This window comes from Macaca mulatta, chromosome 1 (assembly GCF_049350105.2).
Source record: "Macaca mulatta isolate MMU2019108-1 chromosome 1, T2T-MMU8v2.0, whole genome shotgun sequence".
NCBI lineage: Eukaryota > Metazoa > Chordata > Mammalia > Primates > Cercopithecidae > Macaca > Macaca mulatta.
The window spans coordinates 31,148,978-31,169,412 of record NC_133406.1 but is presented as its reverse complement, the minus strand read 5'-3'; the positions used below and the strand labels follow the sequence as shown (position 1 = coordinate 31,169,412).

Below are 20,435 nucleotides of genomic sequence, written 5' to 3'. Positions count from 1 at the left end.
TCCTATAATTCTTTTTTTTTTTTTTTTGAGATGGAGTCTCACCCTGTCACCCAGGTGGGAAACTCCTATAATTCTAACATGAATTAGTGTATGTTATAAGTAATTATAATTTTTTTTGTAAATTATTGTGTGCCACAGAGGTAACAAATTTCCTTGTCAATTGAATCTTTATGGCTGCCCTAAAACTTTTTGTCATCCATGGATGATTGTTGTCTTGTTTTGGTCCTCTTTAAAAGGTGATTTTATGATCAGCTATGAACTCTAACAGGTGCTCTTGAATGCAGGTTTCTGATTACTTTGGAGATTGTAACATTTGAACAGAGGAAAAACTTTCAGGACTCATGAAGAGCTGAAATGGTTATGAATATCAAGCACAACAGGAATTAACTGCAGGGACTAAACTAATAGAAGTTTAAAGTAATCTTTTAAACTTTTTGCTTAAAACGTTGCTGATCCTCTGTTCTGTTTTTCAGAGTCAAGAAAACTTGTAAGCTATTTATAGCTTTTAACAGTTAAGTATACTCCTATGAACAAAATTTGGAGTGTATGTGTTTCTGTCTACCTGATTTCTACAGAATTTGGAAAATATTTGTGAGTATTCTTAACTTACGACAATACAATTATTTGCATATGAATAAGAATCTTTTTTCATTTTTAACAGGACACAGTTGGAGAAACTTGTTATTTTACCAAGGCTTTGACTGAAATGGTGTGTTTTCATTTAAGGAATCAAACTTCACTTATGGAGCCAATAAAAGCCCCTTGGAAAAATTGGCCTCATACCTTTTTCTATACAGTCCCTTTACAGGGTTCCTGACCTGTGGTAAGTAAAGAATGTCACTTTCTGACAGGCCCAGGAGCCCCAGGTTTATATTGGAACATCAAGAGGAGAGGAATTCACCTACCTCATAGGTATTTGATGGTACAAATCCATGGCTGGGCTTGGCTTTTAAAAAGTCATATCTGAAATTCCTTCTATGGACTAAAGTTCCATCAAAGCCAATTTAAATGCCTATGTAAAATAAAATTATTCTTGATACAGTGTATAAAAATAATCAGGCGAAGGGTAATAAAGCAAATCAGTCCTACCATGATTTGTCTTTAATAAAAATGGGAGAGTGGATAAAGAAAAATTATTTTTCAAAAACTATAGTACACCCGTTGTTAGATTCTAGTCTCACCTATTGTTTTTCAATTTTTATTATTTTCTACAGTTTGGACTGAATTCTAATTCTAATTTTTTTTTTTTTTCTTTTTTTTGAGACAGAGTCTGCCTCTGTCCCCCAGGCTGGAGTGTAATCATGTGATCTTGGCTCACTGCAACCTCCACCTCCTGGGTTCAAGCAATTCTCCTGCCTCAGCCTCCTAAGTAGATGGGATTACAGGTACCTGCCACCATGCCTAGCTAGTTTTTTGTATGTTTAGTAGAGATGGGTTTTGCCATGTTGGCTAAGCTGGTCTCAAACTCCTGACCTCAGGTGATCCACCTGCCTCGGCCTCCCAAAGTGCTGGGATTACAGACATGAGCCACCATGACTGGCCTGAATTCTAATTTTTCTTGGCTACAAGCCTGCAAAATAATGTCTTCAATTTTTTTCCTTCTTTTTTCTCCATTTTTCCTAATTTGGAGTCACTGAAAACTAAGCTATGCTTTTTTTAAAGCCCTGCAAACTGAAGCTAAAGAACTTAAACTTCAGAAGAAAATAATAGCAACCTATTTACGTACATAAGCCACTTTCATACCTGCCTATTAATGTATGGACTTCAGAGCAATATGGCCTATATTGATTTTCCAGGATTGTTCTTTTGTTTATTGTTGCTTTTCCTCCTTCTTCCCCCTATTTTCTCTTCATAGGACATAAGACTTCACAACCTTCTAAAAACGAGCTTTCCTAATAACTTGGGACCTACCAGTCTAGGAATAAACCATCCTAGTCATAAGAGATCAGATAAAACCTGAGACCAGAGACTCATTTTCTTTTAATATGCTTTTTCCAAAAGATTTTATAAAAGAAAAGGGGGGAAATATGAAAGGAAAATGTCTTGGGTCCCTGAAATCACTAAGCTAAAGCGAAAAGTCAAGCTGGGAACTGCTTAGGGCAAATCTGCCTCCCATTCTATTCAAAGTCACCCCTCTGCTCACTGAGATAAATGCATATATGATTACCTCCTTTGGAGAGGCTAATCAGAATGCAACCATTTGTCTCTTATCTCTCTGTGAACTGGAAGCACGCCCCACCTCCCACCCCCCTGCTTTGAGTTGTCCCACCTTTCCAGACTGAACCAATGTTCATCTCATGTATGTTGATTAATGTCTCATGTCTTCTTAAAATGTATAAAACCAACCTGCTCTAACCACCTTGGGCACATGTTATCAGGACCTCCTGAGGCAGTGTCATGGGCGTGCATCCTCAACTTTGGCAAAATAAACTTTCTAAATCAATAGACACCTGTCTCAGATTTTTGAGGTTCACAAAAGCATGGTGAATGTGGAAAAAAAAGTCAAAAATATCCCCATCCCAAAAGAACCATGAAGGTGGGCTGAGTGCAGTGGCTCCTGCCTGTAATCCTAGCACTTTGGGAGGCTGAGGCAGGAGGATCACTTAAGGCTGAGAGTTGGAAACCAGCCTGGGCAACATGGCAAAACCCTGTCTCTACAAAAAAATACAAAAAAATTTTAGCTGGGCATGGTGACGGGTGCCTGTAGTCCCAACTATTTGGGAGGCTGAGGTGGCAGGATCACCTAAGCCTGGGGAGAATGAGACTGCAGTGAGCTGTGATCACACCACTGCACTCCAGCCTGGGTGACAGAGTAAGATGCTATATCCAGAAAAAAAAGAAAGGTTCCTTCATAGAAAATGGGAGTTCACTAACCAGAAAAGGAGGGACCGGCGGGTGAAAACCATGGGTGTTCACTATGTCATTCTTCTCAACTGTAGAGATTAGCTGCATGGAGAAATAATTCTTTTGTTGTATACTAGGGGAGTAGTTTTAATATTATCTAATTATTGCCAGAAAGACACAAAGTAAATTATTTTGAAATAGTTATTATTTTTGGCAGATTTTCTATAATATTTAATTAGCATATAGCTAACAAGTAGCAGTCCTCTGGTGTTTTAAACCAGACTAACCTAGGTACAAATACTGGTTTGGCCCTATTAGCTGTGTGGTCTTAGGTAGGTGACTCAACCTTCCTAAGTGTCAGTTTCAAGAATAATATCAAAAAAAAAAAAAAAAAAATCACTTTCACAGAGTTGCTATAAGGATTAGAGATAATTTTTATATGAATCACTTAACACAATACTCAGCATATAATGGGCTTTCAAACAACAAGACATGATTATTGTAGCACATAAAGTTACCATGCAGTAACTTACTCTACTAGTTTATCCAGGTTTTTCATCAGAAATTGGTATTGTACAAAGAACATGACTCTTAGTCTATGAAGTATAGAAATATGGCAGGGTGTGGTTGTTATGCCTGTAATCCTAACACTTTGGGAGGCCAAGGCAGGTGGATCACCTGAGGTCATGAGTTTAAGACCAGCCTGCCCAACATGGTGTAACCCCATCTCTACTAAAAAATTACAAAAATTAGCAAGGCATGGTGACACGTGCTTGTAATTCCAGCTACTTGGGAGGCTGAGGCCAGAGAATCGCTTGAACCCAAGAGGTGGAGGTTGCAGTGAGCCGAGATGACACCACTGCTCTCCGGCCTGGGTGACAGACCAAGATTCCATCTCAAAAAAAAAAAAGGCATAGAAATATAGTTTTTTATACAATAATTTCTATTCTGAGGGCCTGTTCTCCTGTTGGAAAAAACTAATTTCAATCATTCTGGAAACCTCTCACCATAATTTTCTAGAGGGGATCTAATTTCTGGGGGGTTTGAATGGTGCTTAATCATTTGCTGCTTAAGCTGTCTGTTCACCAGGCCTCCACTGTCTTATCTGGACCTCCGTTAATACCCATAGGTTATTGCTGAGATGTCTCTTACACATGGGCACTCAGCCCCTTCAAATCCAGTGGTTCTTTCCAGTACTCTCAGGTCAAGCTTGCAGAGGGTATGGCTAAGAGCGGGTGTCATGGGAGTTTTTCTGCTGCATCTAGGCCACACTCTTGCCATGGATCTCCTGTCTGTTTCTAACCTGGTCTGCCTAGATGCATCACGCAGCTGTTTCTGACGTGGAGTTCAAGGGGAGCTCAGGGCATCTTTGCTTTTAGGTCTCAAACCTTTTGTATCTTGCTACCTTTCTAATATTAGCATTCAGAGCACTCAAAAAAAACTTTAAAAACTCTATTTAATTTTTAGTTATTTAATTCCACTTCAGACTTTCAAGAAACAGTTATATGTGGGAATTCTTCGTATCCCCTGAAGATGAATGAAAAACAGAATCATGTACAGTTTTGTACAGTTATGCATCATAAGTCATCTTCCATCCAGATATTAAAAAACAAAGACTATGAAAAAATGGCATGTTAAAACTGAAATACCTAAACTTAGCCTTGCTCTTCATCACCTTCAGTAAGAAATGATTGTTGAGTAGAACAAATGTGTTGTATAGTGACAGCAGGAGCAAGCTTGCAACTGACAGATTATCATTCCTGTCTGTAATGTCAAACTCCAAAATTTTGATTACCACAACTTATTTGAATATGAAAAATTTAATAATCACATTTGAAAAAGTTCAAATTTATTCTTGTATTTCAGAAGTTCAGATTTATGGTGGTGTTACTGGTGGTGAATCTGTATGGGTCTGCAGCAGCCTCAATTCTCGCCTCCTCAGAAGAAAGAATCTGACTGAGGGGCATAAGGCATAAGAAGAGATGGAGGCAAGTTTTAGAGCAGGAGTGTACGTTTATTAAAAAGCTTTTGAGCAGGAATGAAAGGAAGTAATGTACACTTGGAAAGGGCCAAGTGGGTGACTTTGAGAGATCAAGTGCAGTTTGACCTTTGACTTAGGGTTTCTTTTTTTTTTTTGAGACGGAGTCTGGCTTTGTCGCCCATGCTGGAGTGCAGTGGTGCGATCTGGGCTCACTGCAAGCTCCGCCTCCCGGGTTTATGAGATTCTCCGGCTTCATCCTCCCAAGGAGCTGGGACTACAGGCGCGTGCCACCACGCCCGGCTAATTTTTTTTTTTTTTTTGTATTTTTAGTAGAGATGGGGTTTCACCGTGTTTAGCCAGGATGGTCTCAATCTCCTGACCTCGTGATTGGCGGGCCTCAGCCTCCCAAAGTGTTGGGATTACAGGCGTGTACCACTGTGCCCGGCCTTAGGGTTTTATATGTTGGCATACTTCTGGGGTTTTGCGTCCCTTCTCCCCGGTTCTTCTCTTGGGGCGGGCTGTCCGCATGTGCAGTGACCTGCTAGCACTTGGGAGAGGAGCACATGTAGTGTGTTTACTGCAGTTCTATGCATGATCACTTGAGGCATTCTTCTCTCACCAGTTGAATGTACCCAAGAAGGTCATATACTAGTTAAACTCTGCCATTTTGACTCTTAATGTGTATCCTTGAGCCCACTCACCAGTAAGAAGTACTTTTCGTTTTCTTTTTTTTTTTTTTTTTTGAGACGGAGTCTCGCTCTGTTGCCCAGGCTGGAGTGCAGTAGTGCGATCTCGGCTCACTACAAGCTCCACCTCCCGGGTTCACGCCATTCTCCTGCCTCAGCCTCCCGAGTAGCCGGGACTACAGGCGCCCGCCAACACTCCCAGCTAATTTTTTGTGTGTGTGTGTGTTTTTAGTAGAGACGGGGTTTCACCTTGTTAGCCAGGATGGTCCCTATCTCCTGACCTCGTGATCTGCCCGCCTCCGCCTCCCAAAGTGCTGGAATTACAAGCTTGGGCCACCGCGCCCGGCCCCAAGAAGTACTTTTTAAGTGGTCCATTTTCAGAAAACAGGCCCCGGCAAATCCGGGCAGCTCCCTTGCAGACATGACAAGCCGTGCGCTACAGACATCTGGGAAGAGTGATAAGACTCACGGAAGTCAGAGGGGAGGGAGAAAAAGAATAGGGGGTGGGGTGGCTAATCCATAAAAGGAAAGAAAGTTTTGTCATTGGGAAATCAAAACTTAAAGTGGGGAAGGAGACAAGATGTAACCTTGTAAGGGGATAATGAAACTTAGGTAATGGAAGATTGTAACCCCATAGTACTCAGCCTATGAGGAACCGGGGTAGGGACTTGTACACTAGGTGATAAATTCCTTGACAAAACTGCACTGGGTGTGCCTGCTCACCAGACACCTGATCTTGCAAGACTGTTATTGAAAAGTCTCTCTTTTGCTGTTCTTCATGCCTCTAAGTCCATTCTTTGGGTTTGGACAGGTGAGTATGTTTCTCACATCACCTAACTCCTGAGATCTTATGGGGAAGCTGCTGATAACCAGTTTCAGGTGTTTTCTGTCTATTGGGAGAGCGCCTTTTCCTGGCATTGGATGCAACCAATTATTATTTTAGAGACAGTTAACAACTGCCTATTACCTGACGGTCACATGACATTCCTGGTGGGGGATAGGGGAGCCTGCTCTGCTCATGCCTGACTACCTACCTACTGTAACAATGGTGAAATTTTGCTTGGGCCTTTGGTCAAATATTCATTTCAAAACTAGGCTATTCGAACGTCAGCACAAATGTTCAGAGCCCCTCTAAAACATTCACCTACTCCTTAATGGATTCCTGGTAGAAGCACTAAAGAAATGAATATTTTCCTTCACACTTGCCTTCAGCACAAAAACTTCCCTGTTTTCACTGTGTGATTCAGGTGAACATTGATATAATTACTAGGTATGCCTGACCCTTCCCTGCTGTTTCTTTCAAACCCCTTGTCCCTCCACCTCCTTCGCTTCCCCCCTTTTAAAGTTGCGTTTTGCATCTTGAATTTCTGAATCAAGAGGGATATAGTCTCCAAGTTTCTTCTGCTCCTAAGGTAGCTGGCACTTGTGAGGTCGCCTGAAACGCTCCTTGCTGGTGACAATGACCATAAACCATGGGAGAAAGAGATCCAATAACTGGAAAATTAAGGGGTTATTCGTACAATCTTTTGTAGTTTTTAGAATGCAATCTCCTATTTCCAGAAAATTCTTTCGTTTAAAAGCCAAAGGTTAGACGGGCCAACAACCAATACGCACAACTTATTTTTAAACTGTAAAACAAATACAGACAGTATTACAGAAAATTTACAAAACAAAGAAAAAACCGACAGGCCACCCAGAAACTGAAATTATCTGGATTAATTCCTGGCTGTTTTTCCCCTCTGGCTTCCTGCGCCTTTGCCACCAAGCATAACCTTCCCGCGCTGCCGGAACCGCGGCGCAGGGGGAGGCGCTGCCTCGCGCGGTGCGCCGTTGCCATGGTAACCGAGGAGGCTGGGGCTCGGGTGTGGTGAGTCTAGGGGTCCTGGCGCCGTGAGCCGGGTGGGCACTCCGGGAAGGGTACGAGGGGGTAGACGGACATCTTCCCTCCAGGTTGCTGGGGCAGGGCTGGAGGGGAGTGGGCTTCAATCTCAGCGTCCTCAAACTGCTTCTGTCCAGAGCTTTGCACACCGGTCCCCTACCCCGCGGGCAGGCGCGAGGGAATCGCAGAAGGTCCCCAGGGAATTCAGGCCGAAGAGCAAACTCTGGTGCCCAGAAGAGTCCGTTGCTCCCTCGCGGGACCTCCTGGATCACCTGGCGGCGCTGACACTTTCTGTATCCTGTTCCTCAGGCCCTCTCTTTGTTTAATCCTGTGTACCCGGGGCTGCCCTTGGGGGTCCTTCTCCTTGAGCTGGGACTTAAAATCCTTAAGGGACTACATTTTTTTTTTTTTGATGAAAAAAATCAGTTGGCTTAAAAGGCACGTAAGGATCTACTCCTGTATCACAACTTCAGGCTGCGTCGCCTGCCTCCTTGCCCTTTGTTTATGTTCTTCCCGTTACCTGGATTGTCCTTTTTTCCTCCTTTTAAAACTCCTGCTCTTCAATATGAAGGTTTCACCTCTTCTGGGAAACCTTTCTGAGACCGCCACCCAGAATTGAATGTAGATGTCCACGTTTTAACTCTCAAAGCACTCTGCCTACCTCCATTGAATCCCTGATCTCACTCTGTCATTACTGATTTACTTGTGTCTTCCCTACTAAAATGTGAGAGCCTTCGGGGTAGGGACTATGACCTATGTGATTTTCTATTGTGGGTGCCTCGAAAGCATTCACATTCTATACTTAAAAAGGTTTATAGATTTTTCTAGACTGATTTAGTAAGGCAGACCAGGTGCTATCCTCATTTCAGAAAAGTCACGTAATTAGTAACAGAATCAAGACTAAAGCAATGCCATTCTGCCTTCATAGTTCCAGCTTTCCCTCTTCCCTCCCATGTTCATGTTCTATGTGAAACTTTAGTTATATGTAGCAGGGTTACAATTTTGATGTATGTTATTACTTCTGTGGGCAAAGACAATGTAATTTATTTTTGTATATGACTGATCTAGTTCCTTTCATGAGCATTTACATATTGATTATTAGGAAAGAATCTAACTGTCCAATTGGTTTTCAAGTTTAGCTCAATTTAGAATTGAATTCTTTGGGTAGTGCTTAATTTCTCTTATATACAAATGTTTAGGTTTTCAGGTATCTTCTTGGATTCTTTCCTTGAGATGGTCCCCCGGCTATGTGGATGCATGTGGATAGCTCATGGAATCAGTTATGGGGACGTGTCAGGGTCCCTTTGCCTTCCCTTGGCTGTGGCGGGGGGAGGGGGGTGATGTTCCTGGTATACCGGGTGCTCCCTAGGGCTTTCGTGGTTCTTTGTTAACCTTTGGCTTATATACCTTGTGAACAGGTATCTCCTGGTTTGGTCAGGACTCAGTAGAGCTCCCTGGCTCACTCAGTTGCACTGAGTTCCTGCTGTGACTTCCCTTCAGCCCTGACTGGAGTGGTTTGCACCACAGCCCTCCCTCCCTGCAAAGCCTCCTTGCCCTGCTATAGCAATTGAGTAGGGCAAGCATCCTGCAAGACTTCCCTATTTCTAGGTCTCATGTATATCCAAAGGCAGTGCCCTGAAACTTTGTTGTCTCAGGACTCCATTTTACTCTTAAAAAATGATCAAAAAGAGCTTTCCTTTATGTGAGTTATATCTTTTAATACAGTATTAGATGTAAGAATTAGAAATTAAACTGAGGATTTAAAAAATGTTTATTAATTCCTTAAAAAATAACAAATTCACATGTTAACATAAATTATGTATTTCTCATAAAAATAACTATTTTCCAGAACAAAAGAATTAGTGAGAAAGTGGTATTATTTTACATTTCTGCAAATGTCTTTAATTTCTGGCTTAATGGGAGACAGATTCTTAAGTCTGCTTCTGCAGTCAATCTGTTGCAATAAGTTGTTTTGAAATGTGTAAAGCAAATTCCTCCTTACATAGATATATAGTTGGAAAAGGGAAGAGTATTTTAATAGCTTTTTCAGATAATTGTGCACATTTTTTGTGACTGCACCAAAACTCTACAAGTGGTAGTTTCTTTTTTTTTTTTTTAAGACGGAGTCTCTGTTGCCCCAGGCTGGAGTGCAGTGGGGCAATCTCGGCTCACTGCAACCTCTGCCTCCTGGGTTCAAGTGACTCTCCTGCCTCAGCCTCCTGAGTAGCTGGGACTACAGGTGCCTGCCACCATGCCCGACTAATTTTTTTTTTTTTTTTTTTTTTTTTTTGCTTTTTTTGTATTTTTAGTAGAGACGGGGTTTCACCATATTGGCCAGGCTGGTCTTGAACTCCTGACCTTGTGATCTGCCCACCTCAGCCTCCCTAATGCTGTGATTACAGGTGTGAGCCACTGCAGCCGGCCACAAGTGGTAGTTTCTTAAAAGCTACTTGCAGTGTGGAATCTGAAGCCATGTCAATGAACTTTTCATACTGTGTTACATTAAAATCTATTGATCTGTTCTATACTTTGGATCTTTTACCCATGCTTGATATTGTAACATAATGGAAAATGGCAGGGGGAGTGTAGCTGATTTTGTAAAGGAGAAAAGCAGTCATTAGCAAAATGTTGCTTCATTTAGTTATATCAGTTTTCCAAATGTTAACATGTTTCATGCTGTAATATTTTTAAAAGCCCACTTTCATTAATATCACCTCTGATCTCATCATGAAAGTATTGGGAAATTGTTGGCCAACACATGGCCAATAGGAGTTTTCTAAAATGTAAATTGCAGTTGGGCACGGTGGCTCACACTTGTAATCTCAGCATTTTGGGAGGCTGAGGTGGGAGGATCGCTTGAGGTTGAGACCAGTATGGGCAGCATAGCCAGACCCCCTGTCTCTACAGAAAAATTTAAAAATTAGCCTGGTGTGATGGCATGCAGCTATAGTCGCAGCTACTCGGAAGGCTGAGTTGGGAGGATTGCTTGAGCCCAGGAGTTCAGGCTGTAGCGAGACGTAATGGCATCATTGCACCTCAGCTTGGGTGACAGAGTGAGATCCTGTCTCAAAAAAAAAAAAAAAGAAAAAATAAAAATAAAATGCTATTTGTATTAGAGTTCTTCAGAGAAACAGAATCAATACAATATATATAATCCTCTGTATTTGTGGATTAAACCAGCCCTGGATCTAAAATATTTGGAAAAAACATGGATGGTTCTGTTTATACTAAACATATACATACTTTTTTTCTTGTCATTATTCCTTGAAAATAGGCAGAGAGAGTGAGTTCTCCCTTACTTAATCTTTGGTTGTATTCAGGCCTAGTTATTTTTCATAAACTATTTTTTTTTTGTTAACAGGTAATGTGTTTAAGATGAATTAATATGTACTTTATGTTTTTGTTGTTGTTGTTGTTGTTGTTTTTTGGAGACAGGATCTTGCCCTGTAATCCAGGCTGGAGTGCAGTGGCGTGATCATGGCTCACTGCAACCTCTGCCTCCTGGGCTCAAATGATTCTCTCACCTCAACCTCCCACGTAGCTGGGACCACAGGCATGTGCCCCCATGCTCAGCTATTTTCTTTTCTGTATTTTTTGTGGAGATGGGGTTTCAGCATGTTGCCCAAGCTGGTCTCGAACTCCTGAACTCAAGTGATCCAGTCACCTCAGTCCCCCAAACTGCTGGGATTACAGATGTGAGCCACTGTACCCGGCCTCAGTTTTAATTTCTCATATAAATATTAATTTAGATATAGCCCACATAAAGAAAAATTCCCTGGGGTTCTTAATTTTTAAGACTGTAAAGAGCCCTGAGATCAAAGAATATGAGAACCGCTGCCCTCATTATGTTGGTTCTGGGCTGATATAGAAATTAAGCTCCATTTAAGAGTATAACAAGAGTAGCTGTGAGTATTCTGGCCCAAATCATAGTGCAAGATTTGATCTAGTTTGTCTGCATATCTCTGAATTAACCTGGGATCAGACTGATCTCTAGATGTGGAATGATATGTTGGTAATCAAATATCTGGTGGTGGTAGGGTAGAAAATTATTTATTCATAGCCTGCATAGGAATAAACTATGGAATATTCAAAAAAGAGAAAGAGCTGGGCCTGGTGGCATGGGCCTGTAGTCCTAGCTACTTGGGAGGTGGAGGCAGGAAGATTGTGAGCCCAGCTACTTGGGATCCAGGGCAGGAGGATAGCCTGAGCCAGGAATTCAAGACCAGTCTGTGCAATATAGCAGGAACTAATTTTTTTTTGTTGTTGTTGTTATTGTTGTTTTCTTTTTTTAAAAAAGAAAGAAAATAAATAGTAGCATTACCATCTTTTCTTTTGCTTCATGGATTATTTTGCTGGAGGTTTGATGATGACCTAATAATTATAATGGTAGCTTGTATTTACTAAATGTTCCCCATGTGCTTGGTATGTACATCATTTAATTTATTTTGATTCTTAGAACAATCATAGTCTAGACTCTAGTGTTATTCCTACAAGAGAGTAGGTAAATTGCCCAGTATTTTGCAGCTAATAAATTGCAGGATTGGATTGTGAACTCAAGTCTCTCTGACTCCAAAACCCATTGCTCTTGGCTACGAAAAGAAGCACTGGGAATTGCAAGCTTGACTTTAAGAGTTATTGAATATATACAACTTGTTAAGAATTGTGGTAAGTCTGAAAGTAACACAAAGAAATGTAAAGCTTCATTCCTGCCCCCAGCAAGTTTACAACGTAATTGGATAGATGTCTTACATACTTGAAACAATTAGAAAATTATATAATATCATATTTGGTAGGTTCTATTGTATAGACTATACACAATGGCCTTTGGAGTTCAGAATATTGAGAGGCCAGTGTGCACTCAAGAGAGGAATTAAGGAAAGTTTTAGGAAGAAAGTGGGTTTATAGCTCGGCCTAAATAGGATTTGGGTAGTTGGAATGTCGGAGATGTAAAGCTATTTTAGGTCTCATAACAGGAATACCTGTGAAACAAAAATAGGAATTTCTCAGTATCTTCAAGTTCTCATGGCTGGGTCCCTGGTGTGCCAGTGAAAGCCATTCCTAACACATCCTGCCTCTATTCTGCAAGGTTTGAATATGGATATCTTTAGCAGAAATGTTTCAAAAGATTATGACTACTATTAATAGAGTGACAAAATTATTGTCTAATAATAATGGACACTTTTGAGAGTGAAAGTAGATGCTATTAAAAATTATACCAGGAAAACAGATAAAACGGGAAATGTCCTGCATACATTGGGACATATGTCACCCAAGCTATTAACCATAAACACAAGCTGTTTAACTTCTGTTAGAGTTCTTCTTGTTGATTTCCTGGTATAGTCTCCATAGTGCTTATTCAAGACCCATGTTTTTACACACTGTGGGTTGCATCCCATTTAGTGGGTGATGCAGTCAATTTAGTAGGTGGCACCCAGTTTTAAAAAAATAAAAATGGGACAAAAAACAGTGATATGTTACCTATAGTAAAGAGAAATATTGCTTTGTTTTAAAAAGAAATATATATGTACAAATATATGCAATGTATCCATGGTAAAATTGTCCATTGTTACCAATCAATAAATTATGTGGTCACTCTATTGATAGAAGTTACATATATTTACATATAAAATTAAAATGAAATGTCAAACTAATATATATTATGTATTATAACAGAAATAATTTATACAAGATATAAAATAATACATATGTATTTGAAGAGACCAACCATTATCCTTTCAAGCTCCAGCTATTATGTTTGAAATCCAGTGAGAAGGAATTAAGCATTCCTGGAATTTGCACTCTATATATCTGCTTAGATCTTATTGCTTACTATTTGGGCATGTGGCAACACCAATATTACAAGAGAGACTGGAAAATAGTCTTATTCCACCGTAAAGATCAGTTTTAAAAAAGTCTTGTTAAAAGAAAAGAGGGTGGGCTTCTATTCCAAAAGAAGAGGGTGGGGTTCTATTCCAAAACAAAAGGAGATTAGATTTTGGGGAAGACAACTAGTAATTACTGGGAGGCTGAAAATGAGGAAACCAAGGGAACTGTGGAGGATCAGACCACAAGAACCACAGCATCTTCTCATAGCAGGAAGTTTGATCAGCATACTATTTCTGTCGCTTGTGATGAATGCCCTTCAACTAGCCTCATTTTCTTGTATCCCTTGTTTAAGAGTCAAGATCGTAGGATGGAGCCCCTGATTGGCTGAGCTTAAATAATGTACCTGCCCCCAGGCTTGTACTGAGAGAGAGAAAAGAAGAATCCTGCTTCTTTATCTTCTGGTGTGGGAAGTTAGCTATATCTTTTATTAGAATTATCTGAAACTGAGATAGGTGTGCTTTAAAGAAGGTGTGTGTGTGTGTGTTGGAAGGGTAGGGAGTTGGATGTCAGACACTGAAGAATTACAAGTTTCCACTGTAATTCTTCTGTAAAATGAAAGAGTTGAACTAAACCATCTCAAATACAAGACATGCACCGAATCTTATGGTTGAGTCATTGTTGATTGGGTAACTGAACTCCCGTTTCCAATCCCTGTCTACCTTGCTTGCCTCTATCATAGAGACTGGAAAATCAAGAAACTTGCTTTTTTCTCCCCCTCTCCTCTTAAAGATGGGGTAGCCACACCACATTGTACAGTCTGGCCTTTGAGATATTAACTGGAAGTTTGTTGGGACTTGTTAGGAAAGATTTTTGTTTTGCTTTCCCCTTAAGAGGGATTGGAGGGATTGATATCACTGGTGTCCTCTAGGAGATTCCCCATTTTTCCTGCCATGAATTAAGATGAGATTCCAGGAGTTATAACATGAGGCAAGAGTTGTGAAGATGAAAGTCTTACACACTAACTATGATGGAGTGATAGAGATTGAATCTATATTTTTGAGCTGCTGAACCATCTCCATCTTTAAATTTCTCATTATGTGTGAAAAGAATCTCCTACTTTTAAATAGCCAATCTTATTTGGCTTTTCTATTATTTACAGCCAAAGAATTCCTAATGGCTTACAAGCATTATACACATTTATAGAAGGAAGGGATTAATGTAGTGTAGTAATAGAGAAGATTGTAATATTCTACCAATTTAAAATGCATATCACAATGAGCTTTCAACTATTATCCTATTTATTTTCTTTACTTCACCATAGAAGTAAATGACAGTTTTCTTTTCTTTCAGCACTCTTTAGGACTGTTATTTCTTAAGAACAGGGTCAGAAAACTATGGCCTGTGGAACACCACTTGTTTTGTAAATAATGTTTTCTTCAAACACAGGCACACCCATTCATTTGTGTATTGTCTATAACTACTTTCAAGCAACAACTGCAGAGTTGAGTAGTTAGAATAGAGACAGAGGGCCCACAAGCCTAAAATATTTGCTCTCTGGCCTTTAACCCCTGCTTTGGATTTCTGTTCCATTTTCCTGTGGCCTTCATAGTCTTTGTCATTCTCTGCAGTCCTACTTCAATATCACCTTGATTTTTCTTTTTCAAGTTTTTTCTCTTCACTTCCCTGTTACTTCCTAGTGCTTCACCATGTTTATTTCCTTGGAAACACTTATAACAGTCTAAAATTATCACGTTTGTTTTATTTTTTATTGCCTGCGTACAATCAGAATATATGCTTCATGATAGGAGGGATCTTTCCTAACTTGTTGAATCCTCAGGATCTAGCATAGTGCCTGGCATAGAGGAAGGAATCCATTAAACACTGAATTATATGAGTGAATAATTAAAGCCCTAATTCACACTAATTTAGACTTCTCCAATAACTGTCTAATTAATTTTTCTTTTTTGCCTCTAGTCTCTTACTCCTCTAATCTATGTCACTCAGGCTTGTCAGACCAATCTCCTTGAAACCTACTTAGTTCCTAGCACTAAAACCTTCAGCTAACTGTCCTTAATTGTTCCTTGCTCTACCAGTTGCCTACAGAATCAAGTTCAGACTTATTGATGCAATCCCAGGCTCTTTTTAAGAGCAGACTTCTTGCTTATTTTGAATGGCTTATACTTAACCAAATTGGCCAACATGCTCATTACCAAAAATACCTGTGATCTTTGCTTTGGTGCTTTAACTTAGTTATTCCATCTGGAATTTCTTTCCTTCTGACTTCTGAATGACAGTCTTGCCCATTCCTGATGGCTCAACTTAAATGTTAATATTCTTTACTAAACATATGATTCCCTTTATCACATTTCCAGCATCTCGTCTTCTCCCACTACCCTTCATCCTGGTAAACATGATCTTGAATCTGTGTTCAATCTTGCTTTTTGTCTTTTATTTCTGTGTAGTGTTACTGCATCTACTTGTATTCCTAAAAAGTCTGTTCAATTACTTTTCACTTGACAAAAATATATCTATATATATATAAAATCTTTTGGATTTATATTTTTCATGTGATATATTGATAAGATTCATTTATATTGTTCTGTGTCTTACTGCTGTGTGACAAATTAGCCCCAAGCTTGTTAGGTTAAAAAGGAATCTAGGCACAGGTTAGCTGGATCCTCTACTTGAAGATTTCTCATGAGGCTATAATCAAGGTGTTGCCTGAGGCCATAGTCATCTCAAGGTTAACTGGGCCAGATCTACTTCCATGCTCACTCGGTGATTGCTGGCAGAATTAAGTTCCTTATGGAATTGGATTAAGAGCCTTGATTCTTACTGGCTGTTGAACAGAGATCACCCTCCTTCCTTGAAAGGTGGCCTTCTCCATCACAGCGCATGAGAAGAGCAAGGGAGAGAATATCAGCAAGACAAAATCACAGTCTACTGTAACTGAATTACAGAATTTACATCCCCTCACTATTGCTGTATTCTCTTCATTAGAAGCCAGTCACTAGGTCCAACCCACATTCAAGGTGAGGAAATTACACAACGGTATGAATACCAGGAGGCAGGGGTGGGACATTGGGAGCCTTGTCAGAAGCTGCCTACCGTATGGCATACCACTGTAATTTATTTCTTTTAACAGTTATATACCATTTTGTTTGAATATACCAGTTTATGCTCCTCTTCTTGGACATTGGTTTTCCCTTCTGGGTTTTTTGCTGTTGTGAACAGTGATGCCACAAACATTCTTGTATGTGTGAAGGGTCTCTGGTACTCTTCTCTGAATCTTTCCCGGTTTAATATTGTGTTCTGACAGACTGAAGCACTAGCAAGACATCCTTAGTTAGATCCTTTCGTAATTCATAGGTGTGATTATTGGGTTTTCATGCTCATGTTTGAGAGGTACCTCCTTCAAACCTTGTTACAACATGGGCACGTTTCCTGTCTGATGTGAAAAAAAAGAGACATCCTTGAATAATTTTATCTAGAATTAATCTTATCCCTTCTAAACTCCTATAGCATTTCTTTCGTTATGGTATTTACTACTTGTCACCTTTTATTACACTTATTTTGTGCATTTCATATTTTTTCCCTTGAAATAGTAACTTGTTGAGGGTAGGAAATAAATCTGATTCCGGTTTTCACAATTTACACAGTGCTTTCAGTATGTGTTACTGAGCGAATGAATTCTGTTTAAATGTCGGTGCCTAATTTTTAAAGTCTTTATAATCTGGTTCCAGTAACCCTATTATATTTCTCACTTCTCTCATACAGGGACCCTTATTTAGGCAGGTGGGTCTCTTAGACATTCTTTTTCAATCTCTTCCTAATGAATTTAGATCATACGATCTTCTGTTTCTATTGAATTTATTATTTATTTCACACATTTAACATTTTAGTATATACTTGAGCCGTGTTATATGTACTTAGTCATAATAGGTACACAATAAACTTTATTGATGGAATTGCTGAAGTATCTTACTTTATAGTTATTTTCAACTAGTTAAGTATTTTTATACCATCTATATTGTCAGTTGACTGAGCAAATAAATAAACAAATACTGATGTGTTTGAGTAGATTTTTATCACTTTTTAATTTTTTTGGTCATAGGTATTTTTGGAGTTAATGGAGTCAGAAGGACCTCCAGAGTCAGAGAGTTCAGAATTTTTCTCACAGCAGGAAGAGGAAGATGAAGAAGAAGAAGTCCAAGAACCAGAGGAAACAGGCCCCAGGAACCCCCTTTTACAACCTGCTCTCACAGGGGATGTAGAGGGTTTGCAGAAGATTTTTGAAGATCCTGAGAATCCTCATCATGAACAGGCCATGCAGCTTCTCTTAGAAGAAGACATCGTTGGGAGAAATTTGTTGTATGCAGCTTGCATGGCTGGGCAAAGTGATGTGATTAGAGCTTTGGCAAAATACGGTGTGAATCTGAATGAAAAAACCACCAGAGGTATTTTGTCTTTTTTCTCTCATCAGTATTACTTATGATGACCTAAAGATGCCATGTAATATATTTCAGGTTAGATATATTTGATGTGCCTGTTTTATACTTTACATATATGTGTATATACATCTATATGGGTATATGTATGTGTATACATGTAAATGTCAATGTTGATATTACATAGTATAGTATTTTAGAACATAGACTTCACTATTTATTAGCTGTGTGACTTGGCAAGTTACCTAGTCTTTTTGTGTTTCTGTTTTTCCATCTGCAAAATGGGGACAATAATTATATTTTCCTTACAGGGTATAATGAGGATTAAATAGGATAAAATAAATATTTTAGTGCTTGGCATATTGTAAATTGATATATAGTAAATGTGTAATAATTTACTGTTATCTCTTTCCCCTGAAGATTTATTAATTGTTAGCAATCATCTAATTAGCTTTTTAAATTCAGTAATTACTTTTTCAGATTGCAAATATAATATGTGGTCGTGGTAGAAAACAAAAAAATGATCATCAGCATGATCTTCAGCAAAGAAAGGATATACACTCTCTTCATGCTCACATGGAACATTTTAAAAATATTGATCGTATGTTAAGCCATAAAGGAAGTCTTAACAACTATCAGAGAATCTATAGCATATAGTCTTTGATCAGTGACTATGACAAAATAAAATTAAAAAGTAGTAACAAAAAGATAACTGAAAACTGAAACCAAGAACACACTTACTTATTTTTTATTTTCATTTTTATTTTTTGAGACACAGGGTCTCACTCTGTTGCCCAGGCTGGAGTGCAATGGCATGACCTCAGCTCACTGCAACCTCCGCCTCCCAGCTTCAAGCAATTCTCACACCTTAGCTTCCTGAGTAGCTGGGACTACAGGCATGGGTCACCGTGCCTGGCTAATTTTTGTATTTTTTGGTAGAGACAGTGTTTCACCATTTTGGCCAGGCTGGTCTCGATCTCCTGACCTCCAGAGATCCACCTACCTTGGTCTCCCAAAGTCCTGGGATTACAGGTGTGAGCCACTGCACCCAACCAAGAACACACTTTAAATCATCTATTGGTCACAGAAGAAATAATGAAAATTATGAAATGTTCAAGTGACAACAGCATCACTATGTCTGAACCCATGGGATACAACTAAAATTAAAATTCTAGTATAATATTTATATTAGAATATACAAAACATAAAAATATTAGGAAACAAAACATTTGACTGAAGAAGTTAGAAAAAGAACAACTGAGTAACCAAAGAAAGTAAAAGAAAAATAATTGAATAAATTAATGACGTTGAAAATAAAGAAATAGGCCAGAGGCCAGGCACAGAGGCTCACACCTATAATCTCAGCAATTTGGGAGGCCGAGGCAGGAGGATTGCTTGAGGTCAGGAGTTCAACAACAGCCTGGGTGACATGATAAGACTCTGTTTCAAAAAAGAAAAAAAAAAAAAAAAAGAAAGAAAGAAAACCAAGAAAGAAAAGAAATAGAAAACAGAATAGATGGAAAGGAAAGGATTGACAATACCAAAATCAGGTTCAGTGAAAATGACAGTTGAAAAACATTTGATTTTATATATGTATACACACACACACACACACACACATATTTGTTGTCGTTCTCTTTTTTTTGAGACAGAGTCTTGTTCTGTCACCCAGGCTGGAGTACGGTGGCGCAATCTTGGCTCACTACTGCCTCCGCCTCCTGGGTTCAAGCAATTCTCCTGCCTCAGCCTCCTCAGTAGCTGGGATTACAGGCATGCAACAGCATGCCTGGCTAATTTTTGTATTTTTCAGTACAGAGGGGGTTTCGCCATGTTGGCCAGGCTGGTCTCAAACTCCTGGCCCCAGGTGATCCACCTGCCTTGGCCTCCCAAAGTGCTGGAATTACAGGTGTAAGCCACCGCACCCAGCCGACCTTTGATAATATTTATCAGAGAGAGACAGCATAAATAATATTTGGAATTGAAAACATAGAACATTAACACAGAAAAGAAGTAAGATTTAAAAAAAATCATTAGAGCCAGGTATTGTGGTTCACACCTGTAATCCCAGCACTATGGGAGGCCAAGGTGGGAGGATAGTTTGAGCCCAGGAGTTTGAGACAAGCCTCCCTACCTCCTGGGCTCAAGCAGTGCTCTCACCTCGGCCTCCCAAAGCACTGGGATTACAGGCATGAGCCACTGCATCTGGCCTGTGATGAAAGCTCTTAGGGAAAGCGGAATAGAAGAAACTTTCCTTAAGGCTGTCTATCAAAAACCTGAAGTGAACTTACCCAACATTGAATTTTTCAGAAACATTCTTTATAATCAGAAATAAGACTAAGATATTTGTTATTATGGCTTCCATTTATCATTATAATAGAGTTTCCAGCAATAGCAGTAAGAAGGGTAGAGAAATAACACAGTATTGTGCTAGAGCCAGCTTTTATGAGCTCTGAAGAACTGATTGTTAAAATTTCAGAGTTTTTGTGAATTGGTTGATGTCATGTTGATAGCTATTGAAATTGGCCATGTTGGGCCATACATCACAGTAATTGGCTAATGATACAAATCAGGGCTTTTCTCTCCAGGTAACTAGTTATACATTTACCAGCATACTACTGGATATAAAGATCAGAGTATAAGAAACAAAACTCTGATTATTCATAGGTACATAGACTTAAATTCAAGGGAATCTACTATTAGTACTAAGAGAGTTTAGGAAGAATATGAACATAAGACCAATATCCCAATCAGTAACTTTCTATATACCATCA

General features: G+C 39.4%; 1 protein-coding gene and 1 non-coding gene across 2 annotated transcripts in view; both read left to right on the top strand.

Annotated features, from left to right (window-relative positions):
* The first annotated feature begins 7,343 nt into the window (after positions 1–7,343).
* The window catches only part of ANKRD45 (ankyrin repeat domain 45), a 63,102-nt gene continuing 50,010 nt past the window's right edge, over positions 7,344–20,435 (top strand). Inside the window, exons 1-2 of the mRNA XM_015123867.3 lie at positions 7,344–7,378; positions 17,331–17,673. Coding sequence (XP_014979353.1) covers positions 17,346–17,673 — 328 coding nt within the window. The 5' untranslated portion in view covers positions 7,344–7,378; positions 17,331–17,345. The remainder of the gene's footprint in view (positions 7,379–17,330; positions 17,674–20,435) is intronic.
* Positions 16,567–16,670, top strand: LOC114675361 (small nucleolar RNA U13). Its single transcript, XR_003726407.1, has one exon. It is a non-coding gene; the product is annotated as a small nucleolar RNA U13 (small nucleolar RNA).